At 46.8% G+C, this 16,896-nt stretch overlaps 1 protein-coding gene across 6 annotated transcripts in view; it reads right to left on the bottom strand.

The window, feature by feature from the left end:
• The window catches only part of KCND3 (potassium voltage-gated channel subfamily D member 3), a 119,098-nt gene that overhangs the window by 23,866 nt on the left and 78,336 nt on the right, over window positions 1-16,896 (bottom strand). For all 6 annotated transcript variants that reach the window (XM_054087735.1, XM_054087733.1, XM_054087731.1 and 3 more), the window contains one exon: window positions 3,873-4,035. In XM_054087735.1, the coding sequence (XP_053943710.1) occupies window positions 3,873-4,035 (163 nt within the window). The remainder of the gene's footprint in view (window positions 1-3,872; window positions 4,036-16,896) is intronic.

The following is a 16,896-nucleotide window of genomic DNA, read 5'->3' on the forward strand; positions in this document are numbered from 1 at the left end:
CTACAACACTCCTGTAAACCTTAGCAGAGCAACTGCACTGCTGGGATCTTTGCACTAAACTCAAAGGCTTCACGTGTTCTATTCCCTACCAGATTATCTGGCAATCTTTCAGCCTCATGTTTCGTTATGGCCCTGCTGTGGTGGGAATAACGCTGTGGCTTGGGGCCACAACAGTCTCCAGTTTCAATTTCTTCACTGAAGTTCTAAACGATGAACTGCTTTATTTTTTCTACTGCTGCTAAAGGAGCAGCGTTTCGGTAGCTGTTAGAAGCTGCCTCTGCTTTCTCTTTGAGGATTGATAAGTGGGAGGTGTGGTCCACAAACCAGCACTGGATCCTTGTCTCCTTCACATTGCAGCAAACTGAACACAGAGGCTCCAGCATCATCTGAATTACAAAGTCATTCTGTTGTCAAGCCTTTTAAGTGTCAAATTCCCTTTTAAAACCAAAGGCTGTGACATTCACTGAAGAACAGCATTGTTTCAAAGTCAGGAAGGTCTATTCTTAGCACATCAGTCAAAAAGGAGGGGAAAAAAAGAAAGAAGTCTTTGAGGAAAAAACAATTTTACCAAAATGAACCTTGTCAGGAATGATCAATTTATCTTCCACTCAGACTGACCTGGTCCTTGCTCCATGCCAGAGGACAAAATCTGATGACATAGCACAATAAATTAAGCTAGCCAGATCTCCTTGTAATTAATTCTCTTGCAGCGTGGGTTTGGCAAGGAATAATTCATCTTCAGGGTGTTTAAATCACTGGTAGCTTGGAGTTGGGTGGGTTTTGCCTTTTTAAGGAACATTTCTCCTTGGTTAGAAGAATAGGTAGCCACCTCTCAGTACTTTTTGTGCTATTGAAATGCCTCTTCCTGCTAGACCAATGCCTCCTCAAAACTTAGAGACAAAGTTAAGACAGGGTGATCACAACCCAGAGGGACATCGGGGCTGTGCTAAATATTCCTGTTTTCTGGAGTGCAGCCCCTCTGAAAACCCCCAGTGCTCTGAAGAGCCCGGGTTTGCTTACACCCTGACTGTCACATCTGTGAATCTCAGATTGGAAAACATCAGTTTGAGTTGATAAAAGTAAATAAATGTGATCTATAGCCTAATCTTGAAACCTACTTTTATGTTATAATAGTTATGATTCTTGAGCTAAAAAACTTCTCAAATATTTATACTAATGCACATCTTACACATTATTTATCCTTCAATTAAATGGGGAAAAAAATTTATTTGGCACATGAGAAACTTGAGAAGGATGTCTGTTATTGTTTCAAAGCTGGATCCACTAAACTCTGCTTCCAAGGACCGGCTTTTCACTCAAGGACTGGGAGAGGGCAAAGAGCCTTTTCCAGCTTTCTTAAAAAAGCCATGCAACTGTCATAGAATCAGGGAAAGGTTTGGGTTGGAAGGGACCTCAAAGCCCATCCAGTTCCACCCCTGCCATGGGCAGGGACGCCTCCCACTGGCTCAGGGGCTCCAAGCCCCATCCAACCTGGCCTGGAACCCCTCCAGGGATGGGGCAGCCACCACTGCTCTGGGCAGCCTGGGCCAGGGCCTCACAGGAAAGCATTTCTTCCTAAAATCACACCTCAGTCTCCCCTCTTTCAGCTGAAAACCGTTCCCCCTTATCCTCTGCCTGCCCTCGCTGACCCAGAGCCCCTCCCCAGCCTTTCTGGAGCCCCTTTCAGCACTAGAATGTCTTTGTATCTGTAATTGGATGAGGGCAGAACTTTAACTGTTACCAGAAGGTTTCTATCCCTGAAGCAGGGATTCAATTCTCTGGACGATGGTGCTGGGAAAGGTATGCTGTCAAAGTAGATCCTTGATGTCCCTTTGTACGTCCTGCCCATCTCCAGAGAGACTGTCATGGATGTGCTTCTGCCTTTTGCGTTCTCTTTAGTATTCATGCAATGATGATCATGTGAAAATTACTCACACTTCTGACTTGAGAAAAGTTTCTTAGCCCAGAAATTCATCCAATATCAAGAGAATTAGAAATGCAAATGGGGGGAAATTATACACTGTATGTGTCAATGCAGCAAATCTCATAAAAGCTGCAGTCAATCATGTTGGCTTCAAAGGTGGGGGCATGTTCCCTTGTCACCAAGTGGATCACAGTCCGACGGGTAAAGGAAAAGGTGAATCGGAACAAGAAAGCTCAGTTTGCTGCCTGGAGAGGAGAGCAGCCTCATCTGAAGGTGTAGACCTGGAGTTGTTCTGGAGCTTATTTACACTGTGATCCGTGCATGACTCTTGTTTATTTATTGTTCTGCTAAGGTATTTGCTACCTGGGCTCTACTGTAACTTGGGTTCTGTCTCGCACTGTGTTTACGTGCCGTTGCAACAGAACAAGTGCTTTCTCTTCAATTATTTAGCTGGGCTATTGCATGCTGTCCTCTATGTGAGAGCTCTGCTTGTGCGTTGCCATCTAGCACGTCCCTGTTGCAAGCTAAACCCAGGTCCCTTCTGCCTGTGTGCAGCCTCGCATTAAATAACCCACTCTGCTCATCATTTAAATTCATTAAATGAATGTAATGATCCGTCCTGGCTCCCCACTGCCCAGCTGCTGGCTGAACAGCGTGAGGTACTGAGTGGACTTCATCCTGATACCTTTAGATTTTCCGTCTCTATTATGCTGTGTGACTAACCAGATAAACAACTCTTCTCTCAGAACCACCTCCCAGCATCACTGCAGTTCTCTGTGGCGCATACCTAACGCAGGTGCTGTAAAACCCAACAATGACTTGGACATTGCAACTCATTCCCATGTGATTCTGTCTCTCTGCTACTCTCCTTATGTGTTTTGACTGCCAAATTGTGTGGTTTTGTAGGTCTTGTATCTCAGCTCTGCTGTCAGCTCCCTGAGATGCCAGAAGTAGGCACGGCCCAGATGCTTGCCTGAAGCAGAAATAGCACATCTTTCTACTACTACGCTCCAGCAGGTCCCTGGAGTCTTGAATTTCTGGCAGACAGTGTTCCATAGGGAGAAAAAAAAAAAACCCAGACTTTTACTTTGCAGGTGTTGTAAAAACCCAATTCTGGTTTTGGTGTGACTTTTAGGGGCTGAAATAGAGGTCTAATACATCTGATGTACTTTTGCAGTGAATGAGTGAGCTTAATCTGGGGAGGGGCTCTTGATCAGGGAGTGCAGGAATAGGGGAAGGGGGAACAGCTTTCAGTTGAAAGAAGAAAGATTGAGATGAGGTCTTAGGAAGAAATGTTTTGCTGTGAGGCACTGGTACAGACTGTCCAGAGCAGTGGTGGCTGCCCCATCCCTGGAGGGGTTCCAGGCTGGGTTGGATGGGGCTTGGAGCCCCTGAGCCAGTGGGAGATGTCCCTGCCTGTGGCAGGAGTGGGGCTGGATGGGCTTTGAGGCCCTTTCCAACCCGAATAATTCTATTCTATTGTATTCTTATACCAGTAGAAACTGTTCATATTCAGGAATATTCAGTGATCTGATCTTGCCAGCGGCTTTTGTGTATTCCCAGTGTTTTGTCTGTGTTGTTGAGGGGGTGAGTGTACTGATATGTATGAGTTCCTGCATGAGTGTTTTCAAAAGTCCAGGGCAGGAACCAAGCCGACAGAAAGATTCACAGCTTCTGTTGACTGCCTAAGGGTTTATGAGCATATGCATATATTTAATTTAGCAAAGGTAGGCAATAAGAGCCCCACTGCTTCTAATGGATAAACCATCCCAGTAAATGATGTGTGCGATGACCTGACATGAGTTTGTGTGGGCACGGGCAGCTGGAAGGGTGTGGGAGGGCTGTCTGCACGCCTGTTGGTGGGTGGACAGTGCAGTACTCGGAATTATTGGGGTGTCCCGTGAGGAGCAGGGGCTGGGGTTTCCTGGTGGCCACGCGGGACGCTTACCTTCTGCGCTCGTCGCTTGTCGGCTCTCTGGTTCTGGTGGTAAATCCGGCTGAAGTTGGAAACGATGACTGGAACCGGTAGAGCAATGACCAGCACCCCACTCAGGGAACAAATGGAGCCGAAGATCTTCCCGGCAATTGTCTTGGGCACCATGTCACCATAACTGGAGGGGAAGAAGAGAAAAGGGAAGCCCCTCCCTCAGACAGTGGCAACAAAAGCCTTTTCAGGTTCCCTGGGCATGCAGCAACCTGCGTGTCCAGGTTGGACAGTAAAGCTTAGAAACCCACCATGCAAGGAACAATTCCTGCAGTGTTGTCATCCCAGAGGTGAGTTTACACCATGCTTTGGCAAGGAATTAAGCGAGAGGCACTTTTGCTGCAGAATAAATGCACCAGTTCAGGCAGCTGCTGTGTATGTTAAATTCACATCTTTGCTCATTCTGTACCTACTCCTCCTTGCAGATGAGCTCTAACTAGCTTGAAACTGTGCTGCTGCTTGTGAGCAGGTTCACGTATTTCATTCCTTTTGTATCCAGGTGCAAATGAGCACTGATTTACACTTCATGCCAAACTCCAGCAGCTTCCTTGCCCTCCGTACAGTCAAACTTGGGGTTTGTTTCAAGCCTAGATTCAGTAAAGGGCGAATGCTCAGGAGGAATTCTCCAGCCTCGAGAAGAGAAAGCTCTGTGGAGACCTTACAGCAGCTTCTAGTGCTGAAAGGGGCCCCAGGAAAGCTGGGGAGGGGCTCCTGGTCTGGGAGTGCGGGGAGAGGACGAGGAGGAGTGGTTTTGAGCTGAAAGAGGGGAGATTGAGATGAGATCTTAGGAAGAAATGTTTTGCTGTTCAGGTGGGGAGGCCCTGGCCCAGGGTGCCCAGAGCAGTGGTGGCTGCCCCATCCCTGGAGGGGTTCCAGGCCAGGTTGGATGGGGCTTGGAGCCCCTGAGCCCGTGGGAGGTGTCCCTGCCCATGGCAGGGAGTGGGGCTGGATGGGCTTTGAGGTCCCTTCCAACCCAAACCACTCTGATTTTGTGAATATGAGAGCAGCTGAAAAATCCTCTGGCAACTCCCTGCACTGTGTTTGACCCAGCAATTGTCATTAACAGTTGTAATTTATATATTAGATAATACCAGCAGAATTCGAGCTGGAATAACCCATTTTGCATGGATGGAAGATGTTGCTGGTTTGGGTTCTGCACAACAGGTACCTCCACTCCCATGGGTGCTTATTTGTGTTTTTATGTTACAAAAGCTTTCTGCAGCAGTTTTATAGTTTAAAAGCTTGAGCTTAATATTGTTCTGCGAAGAAAACCAATGTGCTTTGCCTTATGGCTGCTTGCCTGTGCCATAAGAAGGAGCATAGCCGTTATTCCCTCATGGAACACGCAGTACTGGAACTGCTTTGGGACTCGGGCACCTGATCGACTGCGCTGGCTCCCCGAGAGCTGCCTTACAGTGAAGGTCCTGGGGTTGTTGGATTCTGATTTATAGTTTGGCCTGGCAGAGGTCCCCATGTTGCATCCCAGGTGGTTGGAACCCTTAATTCCAACTGACTTTGCAATCAGTCCTGGTTTCCCCATCCCACAGCGTAACATATCTAGATGTTGGCAATGCAGATGTTGTGCCTTGCGTTCAGCGATGCAGTGGTAACGTCTACAGTTGACTTCGCTGCTACCTTCTGTAAATGGCTCGCAGGGAAATAAAAACCCATCCAGAAAGCTAGATGTGGATCGCAGTGTGTTCTGATCGTGTAACAAAAAGCTCGTTTGCAGCTAATGGCCCTGGAGAGCGATAGGGACATTATTAGCAGAGCCACTGACTGAATTTACCGGCTGCGTTTCGCTGAGCCATTTATTACCTGCCTGCGTGCAAATGTGTATTAGTATCAATATTCATTGAAGCAATTTTCATCTGGAGGAAAGGGAAAAGCAAGCAGGCAAATAACAACAGATTGTACAATAAATCTCTGGCACCGCAATGACTGTGTGTGAACCCCGGAGCACAGGAATTCCCAGAGCACCTCTGTGACTCAGGAGGGCAAGTTGTACCCTGAAATCCTGCTACGAGCAGGTTTGTGACCTGTCTGCACCTGGAGTAGTGGAGAGGTCCTCGGCACTGCAGCGTGTGGAAGTTTTGCAGCGGACAGGATGATAAAATCTGGACTTAAGGAAGGCATTCTTTGTTTCAGGGTGCTGGAGGTCTGGAGAGCCCCTTAGCTACTGTCTCATAGTATCTGGGATTTCCATGCGCTTCTTTGAGCTCATAGAATCATGGAATGGTTTGGGTTGGAAGGGACCTCAAAGCCCATCCCATTCTACCCCCTGCCATGGGCAGGGACACCTCCCGGTGGATCAGTGTGCCCAATATTCTGGTGTTTGAGGCAGCAAAAATTGAAAAGCAATACAAAGCAGTGCATAATTCTATGGTCATCCTCGCTGGGCTCTCACACTCACTCCTGTTCTAGGAGAGGCTTGGGTGCAGGCATTTCTCTGGCTTTTTCAGCTGGGTAGTTCGCGTGTATATGTGTAAATGCTTCAGGCTTCGCTAGCAAGGGCTGAGTTATCCCAAGCAGAATCCTCCCCCTGGCTTCACCGGCATTAAACCTCTGAATACCTCAAATCAATACAATGCTATTTATGTCCATTAACTTGTTAGCTGCTGCTTTATGCACCGGTAGTTTAAAAGCTCTAGCTCTGTGGTGAGGTCTTCTATCTTGCTTTAACTCTGTTCCAAAAAAATCTTACTTTTCTCTTGCCGTCCCTTAACACAGTAAAGCTGAAAATTAATCACATGCCTCAAACATGATCTCAGTGACCCGGAGCACAGAGAGAAAGCCCTTTGGTGTGTCTGTAGAGAGCATAATAAGAAGTGTCTGGTTCAGAGTCTGCCTGGTAGAGTTTTGTTCTTGCACGCAGACTGAGAGTTATCTCATTACTCAGGACCTCAGAGCTTTAAAACACCACTAGGAAAGATCAAACTGTCTTGGAGCACAGAGTTTTTTTTTTTTTTCTGGGGAGATGTAGAACTTCATTTGCAAAACTATTACGAGAGGTACTGCAAGGAGAAGTTTTGTGCTGGTTGGAGCAGCCGAGCAGGAGCAAGAACTAAACCTGTATTTGTAGCACTGACTTGTGGATGTGCTGTGGAGCTCTCTGAGCAGAGGGCACTGCTGCAGTGGTCCCTCCTGGATTGCACGGCATGCACCGAATCACAGATTGGGAGAGACCTCAGGGATCATCTGGTCTAACCTCTTGGGTGATCTCTAGTTTAAATGAGATGGCTCAGCACCCTGTCAAACTGAACCTTAAAAGTGTCTGGTGTAGAGGAATCCACTGCTTCCTTGGGGAGATGATTCCAACATTTCACTGTTCTCATGAGGAAAAATTGTCTTCTGGAATCCAATCTTCTGGATTCTCCCCAGGAGCAACTTATACCCATTACCCCTTGTCTTTTCCAAGGGACTCCTCATAAAAAGGGAGTCTCCATCCTCTTGGCAGACACCCTTTATGTATTGGTATGGGATAATAATGTGTCCCCGAAGCCTTCTCTTTTCAAGGCTGAACAAACCCAGTTCTCTCAGCCTTACTTTGTATGGGAGGTTTCCTGGTCCTCTGACCACCTTAATACCCTTTCTCTGGACGCTCTCCAGCTGCATCCTTTTTGTATAGCAGGGACCAAAACTGGATGCAGTGCTCCAAGTGCTGACTAGAGTGGAATAATGCCTCTTTCTCTCTGCTCGTGATGCCCTTCTTGATGCACCCCAGCATCCCGCTGGCCACCTTTGCTGCAGCACACTGTTTGCTCACGTTCAGTCTGTTGTCTACCAGGACACTTGCAGCCGTGTTCTGTGGCTTCCCTGGACCAGCCTGTCGTGTGAGTGGTCCTGGTGTTTGAAGCCTGATGTAGATCTCCTTGCCTATAATGAGTGGCCTCCCTTTGACTTTGACCATGATGGGGTTTGGACCGAACCTATAAAGTTGCAATTGTTCTGCTCTGGTATCGACATTTGCAGCTACTGCAATATTAATTGCTGGAGCAACTATTTTTGTCCTCAAGGGTAGCATGAGGTACTAATGGCCATGTGGCATATTTATAACCGATACAGCGCCAAACAATCACAGGTATTGGATTTCAGTTAGTACTAATTGGGCATTTTAAACCCAAAACTTCTTTTCCCCAGACTGGAATGAGAGAGCTCAACTTTCCTATTAATTTGTTTAGTAAAAGGCAACTTGTCACCTTAAAAAATTCTTCTACAGAAAATTCATTTTAAGTAATTCATCAATAATCTCATTAGAGTAGTGACAAGATAGAAGAGTTGGGTAATGATTAACATTCAGAGGGTCCAACGGGATGCTGGAGCCTGCAGTAAAACAATGATAGGCTGTAAATTCAGTAGACTTTTTAAATGTGACCTCTACTAAATCTTTTCAGCTTTCTGTACCACAGTTCCCCCTTTGTGAGATGGCAGTTGGTTACTGGTTCTGTGCCTGCTTGGTTAAGGAGGTTCCTGCCCCTCCAGGAGCTGCCTGCGTTCTGAATATTTCCGACATCCAGCAGTGACCCCGATGCGCAGTGTGGTTGTAGAGAAATTTGGAGTAAACATGCTCTGCGCACGGCTCTGCTCGTCCAGAGAGAATGGTTTTGCGTTGCCTGGATCAGATGTGGAACACTTTAAACTAAGGGAGTGGAGGGTTAAACTTGGATATAAGGGAGGATTTTTTTTTATCAGTGAGGGCGGTGAGGCACCGGCACAGGTTGCCCAGGAAGGTGGTAGATGCCCCATCCCTGGAGACATTCAAGGTTGGAGGGGTCTCTGAGCAACCCTATGTGATTGAAGATGTCCCTGCTCCTGCAGGGGGTTGGACAGGGAGACCTGAAGAGGTCCCTCCCAACCCAAGCCGTTCCATGCCTAGAGATAAACAGCTTTCCTATTTATTTGGCCTGGAATCCAGTTAAATGGCAGTGGTTTCAGCTGGTTTTCGGTTGCTGGATTGGTTGCTCTGCTTGCTGGCTGTGCTAGGAGAGACACGGGTGCTGCCAGAGGAGCACTGGGGTGCATGAAGGCGTGTGGCCTTTGGCAGGAGCTGCCCTTGTTGCCGCAGTCCTTTCTGTGCTCTCTATGCACTCACAGTGATTCCAGAGCCTCCACTCGTGTATCCCATGTTTCAAATGACATCGCTATTGTTTGTCTCCTTGTCTTCTCCTGGTGTCCCTTCAAAGCCCTATTTCCTACCAAGGAAACGCTATGAATGCCAACACTCTTACTCGCTGTACACATGATATAAAGTTCAGATAAAGCCTTAAAAGGACAAATCAGAAAAAAAAAGATAGGCAATGACTCCTAAGCAGTCACTCTTTAGACTGGAAAAGACTGTGAATGCAGCGTTTCGACACCTTTTTTGTTTGTACTGTGACTCCTGTGCTCTTTCCATGTACAAGGGGTCGTATGTCACTCTCCCTAATTAGCAGCTATTAGCCTTGACAGCATAATGTGTTGTTTGTCGGTACAGAAAATGTTACCAAGTAGAGGTCACCGCTTCCCAGTCCTGGTTTTAGCGGCAGAGGTGTCTGGACGCTGCTTAGCTCCCCAGCTGGAGACGGCAATAAATAAGGTGCCGAACAGCTCATCAAATGACTCGCTCTAAAAATAGACTCGGCAGCATCTCTCATGATCCCATCTCTCTGTGCAACCCTCGCAGCCCTACAAATAGGAACCGTAGTCAGAAAGCTTCCTGATCCTGTGGTCTGGACATGGGAAGGTGCTACAGCAGTAAAGGCCACGGAGATGATCCGAGGGCTGGAGCCCCTCTAATGTGAGGACAGGCTGAGAGAGGTGGGGTTCAGTCTGGAGAAGAGAAGGCTCTGAGGAGACCTTAAAGCAGCTTCCAGTGCTGAAAGGAGCTCCAGGAAAGCTGGGGACGGGCTCCTGATCAGGGAGTGCAGGGACAGGATGAGGGGGAATGGTTTTCAGCTGAAAGAGGGGAGACTGAGATGAGATCTTAGGGAGAAATGTTTTGCTGTTCAGGTGGGGAGGCCCTGGCCCAGGTTGCCCAGAGCAGTGGTGGCTGCCCCATCCCTGGAGGGGTTCCAGGCCAGGTTGGATGGGGCTTGGAGCCCCTGATCCAGTGGGAGGTGTCCCTGCCCATGGCAGGGGTAGAACTGGATGGGCTTTGAGGTCCCTTCCAACCCAACCCATTCCTTGATGCTAATGACAGCTCGGTGGCAATGGTGAAACAGCCTGTCAGAGGCTGCTCTCTTCTAGCGGACTTTTTATATGGTCTCAAGGGGTGTACGGCATCTGTGTGGGAAGGGCTGATTGTCCATCCGTCACCAGGACAGTACATTTGAAAAGTGGTAAACCTGTATCCTAGCACCTTCCTTCTTACCGGTAGAAGCCCTGTCTCTGGACAGAAGCTTGAGGGAGGGCAGCGCAGCCCCCAGAGCAGCACGCTCTGCGAGTCCTCCTCCCGATGGCTGGTTAAGGTTGCAGAGCCATCACCAGAACGTGGGGACGGCCAGGTCATGGGTCAAATGTCAGAAGAGGACTGTGCTGCTTCTTGCTGCCGTGTTTTAAGTAATCAAGGGATATTTCCTGCCTAATGGTGCAAAAAAGTTACGATTTTCATGCACAGGCTGTGAAAGCCGGAAAATCTCATGGAGGATGGAAACAGAAACTATGCTGTTCCAAGTGATTTTGCATTTCTGCATCATTCTGGCATTAACAGCTCTTTGAGAGCTTCTTTGTCTCTCTAACCTTTTGCCCGGCACGCTACAGTCAAAAGAAGATTTCACTCCAGCCTGTAAGCTTCTGCTTTTAGGACAATAAGGACAGAATAATGACATTATGTCCCGTACAATAGAATGTGATTTTGAAAGCCTTTTGCACAGAAAAGATGGAATAAATCATGGAATTAGCATGTAGCTTTCCAGGTGCAAGATATCCTTTTTTATACCGGAGGTAAATCGCTATGCAGTGTTTTGAAATGCACAGAATCCCGGTTTGTCGAGGCTGCGTGTGTTGCGTTTGACAGCTCAGAGGAGCTCCTGACCCTCTGTTTAATATCTACAAGTCTGATGGAATCGTGCTGCTGCTGCTGTGAACCCCAGTGAAATAACCATCATGTCACTTAGAATCATGGAATGGTTTGGGTTGGAAGGGAGCTCAAAGCCCATCCAGTTCCACCCTCTGCCATGAGCAGGGACACCTCTCATTGGCTCAGGGGCTCCAAGCCCCATCCAACCTGGCCTGGAACCCCTCCAGGGATGGGGCAACCACCACTGCTCTGGGCAACCTGGGCCAGAGCCTCCCTGCCCTCATAGTGAAGAATTTCTTCCTAATGTCTAATCATGATGGATTGAACGCAGGCGAGGATACGGAATGGAACCTGGAGTACTCTGGAAGTCTGAAAGCTGGCTTTGTTGTGGGCTCAGGGAAAACGGATCCACTTTCTATCTAATTTTTTCATATCTGTAAAGGAGATCAAGATGTTTTCAGAGCTGCCCCAGACCAGCTTTGTGAGGTTAATGCTGGTTATGATGTTTTGAAGATATAGGAGAAGTTTTCCAAGCATTTTTGGGACACATGCTCAGTAATCTGTGTCCCTGAGAACAGTCGGGTGTGTTAATGTCAGTTTTTTACGCACACTAATACTAGAAGGATCGGGATGTGCTGATGAGTGTACGAGAATCCTGCCACATGGGGAGGCTCGCGGAGCCTCCTGAAAGAGCGTGTGCTGTAAACAGAGCCGTAATGGCTTTGGAGGAAGAGAACCTATAAACAGACTGTCAAATGCCAGACTTGAACAGCAAATTGGCTATGTCGGGGGATGTACGGAGTTTATTTCATGCTAGGATTCTGTTATGTTAAATATACTCATCTTCTGTCTTGTTTTCTGCCGGGCTGGGTATTCAACTTTGGTGATGTCTGGCTTGGTTTTACACTCCTGTTTTCTTTTTCCCTGGTGTATTTTATTTATTTTCATGGATGCTGTCACCCTCCCTAGATGTTCTCTTGAAATGGCACTCATCAGCCAGGCTGTGAAGGGCAAGCGCTGTAGATGGGCGTCAGTGCTAGTGGCAGAAGTTTATCTTCCGAACTCGGGTTTGGTTTTAGTGTTTGTAAAGCTGTGGTCAGTGACTCCTATAAGGATTTTCCAGGTAATACTGCTTTCTTGATCTTGTTCTAGTTTATAAATGCATATTTGTTACTGCGTTTTGTGTAATGAAAGGACTGAGGGTTGTATCTGAAATCCTCAAGAAAGGTCTGGGGAGACAGGAGGCTTAAAACTGAGAGGGAGGTCGATACGGTGCGTGATGCTGTGGGGAACTTGCTAGCGATACGAGAGAGAACCGGTCAGCTGTCTCTTAACACTGACACCATGCAGTTACATCCCTTGGGGTGAAACGTATCACTGAGGAGATGTAAGCTTGGCTGCTTCTCTACCAGTGAGATTAGAAAGAGGCAGGTTATTCCCTATGGACTTGCTCTGGGAGGTCTGTCCTCCTGGTTAACCTGTGCCAACCCCTACCAAAGCCCCACCAAGGAATTGGGTGGATTTGGGTTCTGTTGTGGCTTCACATTCTTATACAAGAAAGGTGACCTGGCTGAAGGTCTCGGAGAGCAACCAGTAGCATCAATATTCCTTACAACAGCAATATTTATGGAGACTTGGGAATAAATGGAGCAGGTTATTTAATACACGGAGGGTTGAGAATACTTAATATGCACACACTGATTCCATTTATTCTTCCTGGTTTGGATCAACTTCTTAGCCCGTAGGCAGTTAAAACAGATGGTCCGAATTCGGGTAACATTCAGACCTCGAGTTGCAGCTAAAAATGGAATTTCATTGGCAAGGAAAGTAGGTCAGAAAGCTAAAGCCCCCAGTCCTGAAATGATGAAAGGCCTCTAATCAAGTGTTCTCTATCACCATTCATTAAAAGGAGCAGGGGAAGAAATATCATTAGAGACCTTTGAGAAAGGGGTACGATGGGAGCCCGAGCATCCTCCTTGCAAGGACACCTGGGCGTTTGGGAACTTGGGTTGGTGTGAGAACTGGGCTGACCATGAATGTCCTGAGGTCCTGCAGGAAAGAGGAGCCTGGAGCCACAGCAGGATGGGAACTGTTCTCTTCATGGGAATGTAAGCGATTTCACCTGCCTCAGGCACGGGAGTGCTGAGAGGAGAGCCTCTTGGCATGTCCTCGATTAATACCTTTCCCACTAATAACCCTCATCTAATTCTTCTTCCTTTAAAGCTGTTTTAAAACCATTCTCCCTTGCCCTGTCCCTGCCCTCCCTGATCCAGAGCCCCTCCCCTGCTCTCCTGGAGCCCCTTTCAGTGCTGGAAGCTGCTCCAAGGTCTCCCCGCAGCCTTCTCTTCTCCAGGCTGAACAACCCCACCTCTCACAGCCTGTCCTCATAACAGAGGGGCCGCAGTCCTCACATCATCTTCCTGTTCACTGATAAAGCTGACAACATGCTTGTACACCTATTGTTTTGAAATGGTGCCAAGATGAATGCTTGTTCTTTGCGTCTGGCAAACCCGTGCTAATACCTGGTCGTTACTGTTCTCCTGTTCCCCTCAAACCGCTGCTAGAAATTGCATTTCTTGGGATGGAGAATTGCTCATGCTTCAGCTCTGCCAGCAAACGTGTTTTCAGAGACCCATTTGCTCCCCTCGTGGTAGGCATGGGCTCTGCCTCTGTCCTTGGCTGCAGCTGGCACGGTAGTGGGGACCAAAATCTGGGACCTCCCATTGGTCTGTAGAACTCAGCAATGACGGGCAGGGTAATTGTCTGCTGCCTGGCAGAAATAGTGGTTTACTCTGTCAAACACATCTCACTGAAGAAAAATAGATGTTTTCTTTTGTTTACGATATCCCAAGTTTCTCCATGACCACTTAATAAAGCGGTGACTGGTTTGTCACAAAAAAGGGGAAATTTAAACTGTTGATTTAACAGTTTTTTCAGAGAAAAAGAGGGATTGACTTGAACGTGGAGTCAATGTAAGAAAAGCAGAATTCTACTCTGCAGAAAATACCTCCAGCTTTAACCTCCACACCCTCCTGTCTTTTATTCCTGATGTTTATTCATTCAGCTTTGCAGAGGAAGCTCTGTTCCTTCTAGTCCTTGCAAATCTGATCTATTCAGCCAAAAGCCATCTCTGTTTTCTTTTGCCTCGTGCATCATCAAGCAGCTGTGTTGTTGTCGGAGTATTTGGTCCTCAAATCTCAATTTTGGTAGCAGTATAGGCAGCGCAAAAAGCCTTCCCAGGGACTTTTGGTTTTGGTTAATGGCATTTTTACTTAGATGGATCTTCCTCCGATTGACAGAGTTACTTTAGATTGGAATTTATTGAGAAGACTCAGCAGGAAACTGGTGTTGAAATAAGGGCGATTGAAGTGGAGCTGCAGCTTTGCAGCTGCCCATCCTGAGTGAGCCCTTTGTTTTGGGTTTCTCACCGTGACCCAAAGCAACATTTTTAACCTTCATGTTTTCTCCAGCCTTCGAGCCTCGACGACGCTCAGGAAGCGTTAGGACAAAATCCTGAGTATTGTTGTCCATCTGAGCATCACCTGATACAGGCAGCTGGCGTGCTGGCAGCTGAGTGCTTCTCAATAACACCAACTTCTAAAGAAGTGTGTGTTTTAATGGAAAATAAACTGTCCCAGATTAAGGCGTTATTTATTTCTGGCTGCAGACACTAAAGGCCTTTTTAGATTACTTCATTCATTATTAATTCAAGTAGAATCCTCTTATTACTTGGAGTGAAAATGTTGTACAATTACCTGATAGTAGAATCTGGGTTTTTTAGCACCTTAAAGCTCTCTGCAAAAGAAATCTTTATGGAAAGCGCAAGCTGGAGAGGGCAGTCAGCGCACAGAGCAATTAAGCTTTTCACCTAATGGCAGGGCTGAATGCTCCTGCCCTGTCTTAAGTCCTTAACTGTGGTGTCAGCTTATAGGAAGTGCTGGGTTTTTGCTTTCATTTTATCCTCATCTCTTTCTTTTCTGTCTTTTTAAGTAGCTTGAGCGTCCATGCTGAGCCATGTCACATTCAAAATGATCCCCGTACTGTGCATTTTAATGAGCTGCTAACACCGATCACATACAAAGCCACCTCAGAAATATTTACTGAGTCAAAAAGAGGAGAAGAAGAAAAAAAAAAAAAGCCTGTGGGGAATTAATTAGCTTTTTAAGAACTGGATTTTTGAAAGCCTCAGACTCTGGAAAAGTTTTGAGCTTGGAGTTGGAAGCAGTTTCAAAGGAGTTGGAGAAGTGAGGAGAAGGAGGAGGAAGTTGTAATGGAGCATTGCCCATCCCAGGCTCCTCTGGGCTGGGCAGAAGCTGCGCTGGGAGCTGTGCGTGTCATTGTCTCGCTCTCTAAACGCTTTCCCAGAGGCCAAGACCAGGCAGTGCTCGGATCGTGGGTAAGGCATCTGCTGCCTTTCTGAGGGGACAAAATTGTTGAGCCCTGGCCAGAGCCCTCCACTGTGGTCTTGACAGCAGATTTAGGACATGTTTGGTCTGGATCTTTGAGCATCCTCACAGAGCTGTGAGGATGAGGCTGGAAGGCTCCTCTGGAGACCCTCAGGCTAACCCTGACCACAGTGGGTTCCACCCAGTGGGCTGCTCCCGGCTGTGGCTAAGTGGGGTTTTAAGGTCTCTGTGGCCTCTCTCGGCGAGCAGCTCCAGTGCTCAGCAACCCCTGCAGTCAAAAAATGAATATTCTCAATCTGGAGGCTGTTCTCGGCACGTAACGTTTTCCATACTGCAGCGTTTGAAGTTTTGCCTCCGTGTGGAGGTGGCTGTGGGATAGTACTGGGTACGGTAACGCTCAGATGCACAACTAACCTCTTCTCACAGTCCCTATAGAATGGAAATGGCTTTATGACTGGTTTATTGGAAGAGTAAAGCTGTTTTAACTTGATTGTCTCCTTAGAATCTTGATTCCTCTAATTATATATAAGCACCTAGCTCCTCTTTAAATAAGTTTGGAATATTTTATATTTCAGAATAGCTATAATTCTGTAAATTTGCATAGAATTACCTTCCTTGATCAAAAGTTTGATTTCAACAGCTTAGCAATTATGATCAAATAGCGAAGTGCATAGAGATTTACAGAGCTAACTGGGTTCGTAAGAGGGATCCCTAGAGCGCTGGGGCAGGGCTAGTGCTGTTTGCATCTTTCACAGCTAAATAACTCTATAAACCTTGGCTACAGATATTCGGCAGGACTGAAGCTGCTCTCGTTTTGGATCACATTGGGCAACCCAGCCAGGAGGAACAGGTTTACGCTGCAGCAGGAGCACAATCTGAACATTATATATGTTTTATATATATATATATATATATATATACACACACACACAGAGACATATACCATGAAAAATGGGAGCTGCTACCCAGAACCCCTGCCTGGCTCTCTTACCCATCCTGGGGGTTGTCTCTGCAGTGCAGAAGACTCGTTTGGCGTGGGCGTGCTTTGTTCTACCTTGGGTTAGATACTTGATGATTTCTCCTTCGCCCACCTCCTCCTTCTTTTAATGCTCTTCTTTCAATAAATATTAATGCCTTTCCTTTTGCAGGTGCAAATCTGTACTCTAGAGGGCTGTTATGGGTGCAAAACCGTTACGGTATCCCTGTCCATCACACAGTTGCTGCTGGGATGTAAAAAGCACTGGTGGCTCTTTAGCTATTGACTGCCTTACGAGCTCGATGACTTCAGCAGTTCTTGCTCACCACTGTGTTCCTTTTGCTTGCTTTTTTATGAATGCATTTTGATTTTTTGGAATGACATTTCCCTCCTATTTTTTTTGTCTATGTATAGCAGAAAATAAAAAATAACCCCCAAGAAATACAGGTGTTTCCTGCAAACCGACTTGCTGCGGAGCAGTGAAAGGTTGTCATAGAAGAGAGAAAACAAATAGCTTTTACTTATGTCTCTCTTCTCATCTTATAATGGTGCCTTATTGTAAAAAATAGTGAGCTTTAAACACCACACTGCAATAACAAATTTATTCTG

This window comes from Cuculus canorus, chromosome 24 (genome assembly GCF_017976375.1).
Source record: "Cuculus canorus isolate bCucCan1 chromosome 24, bCucCan1.pri, whole genome shotgun sequence".
NCBI lineage: Eukaryota > Metazoa > Chordata > Aves > Cuculiformes > Cuculidae > Cuculus > Cuculus canorus.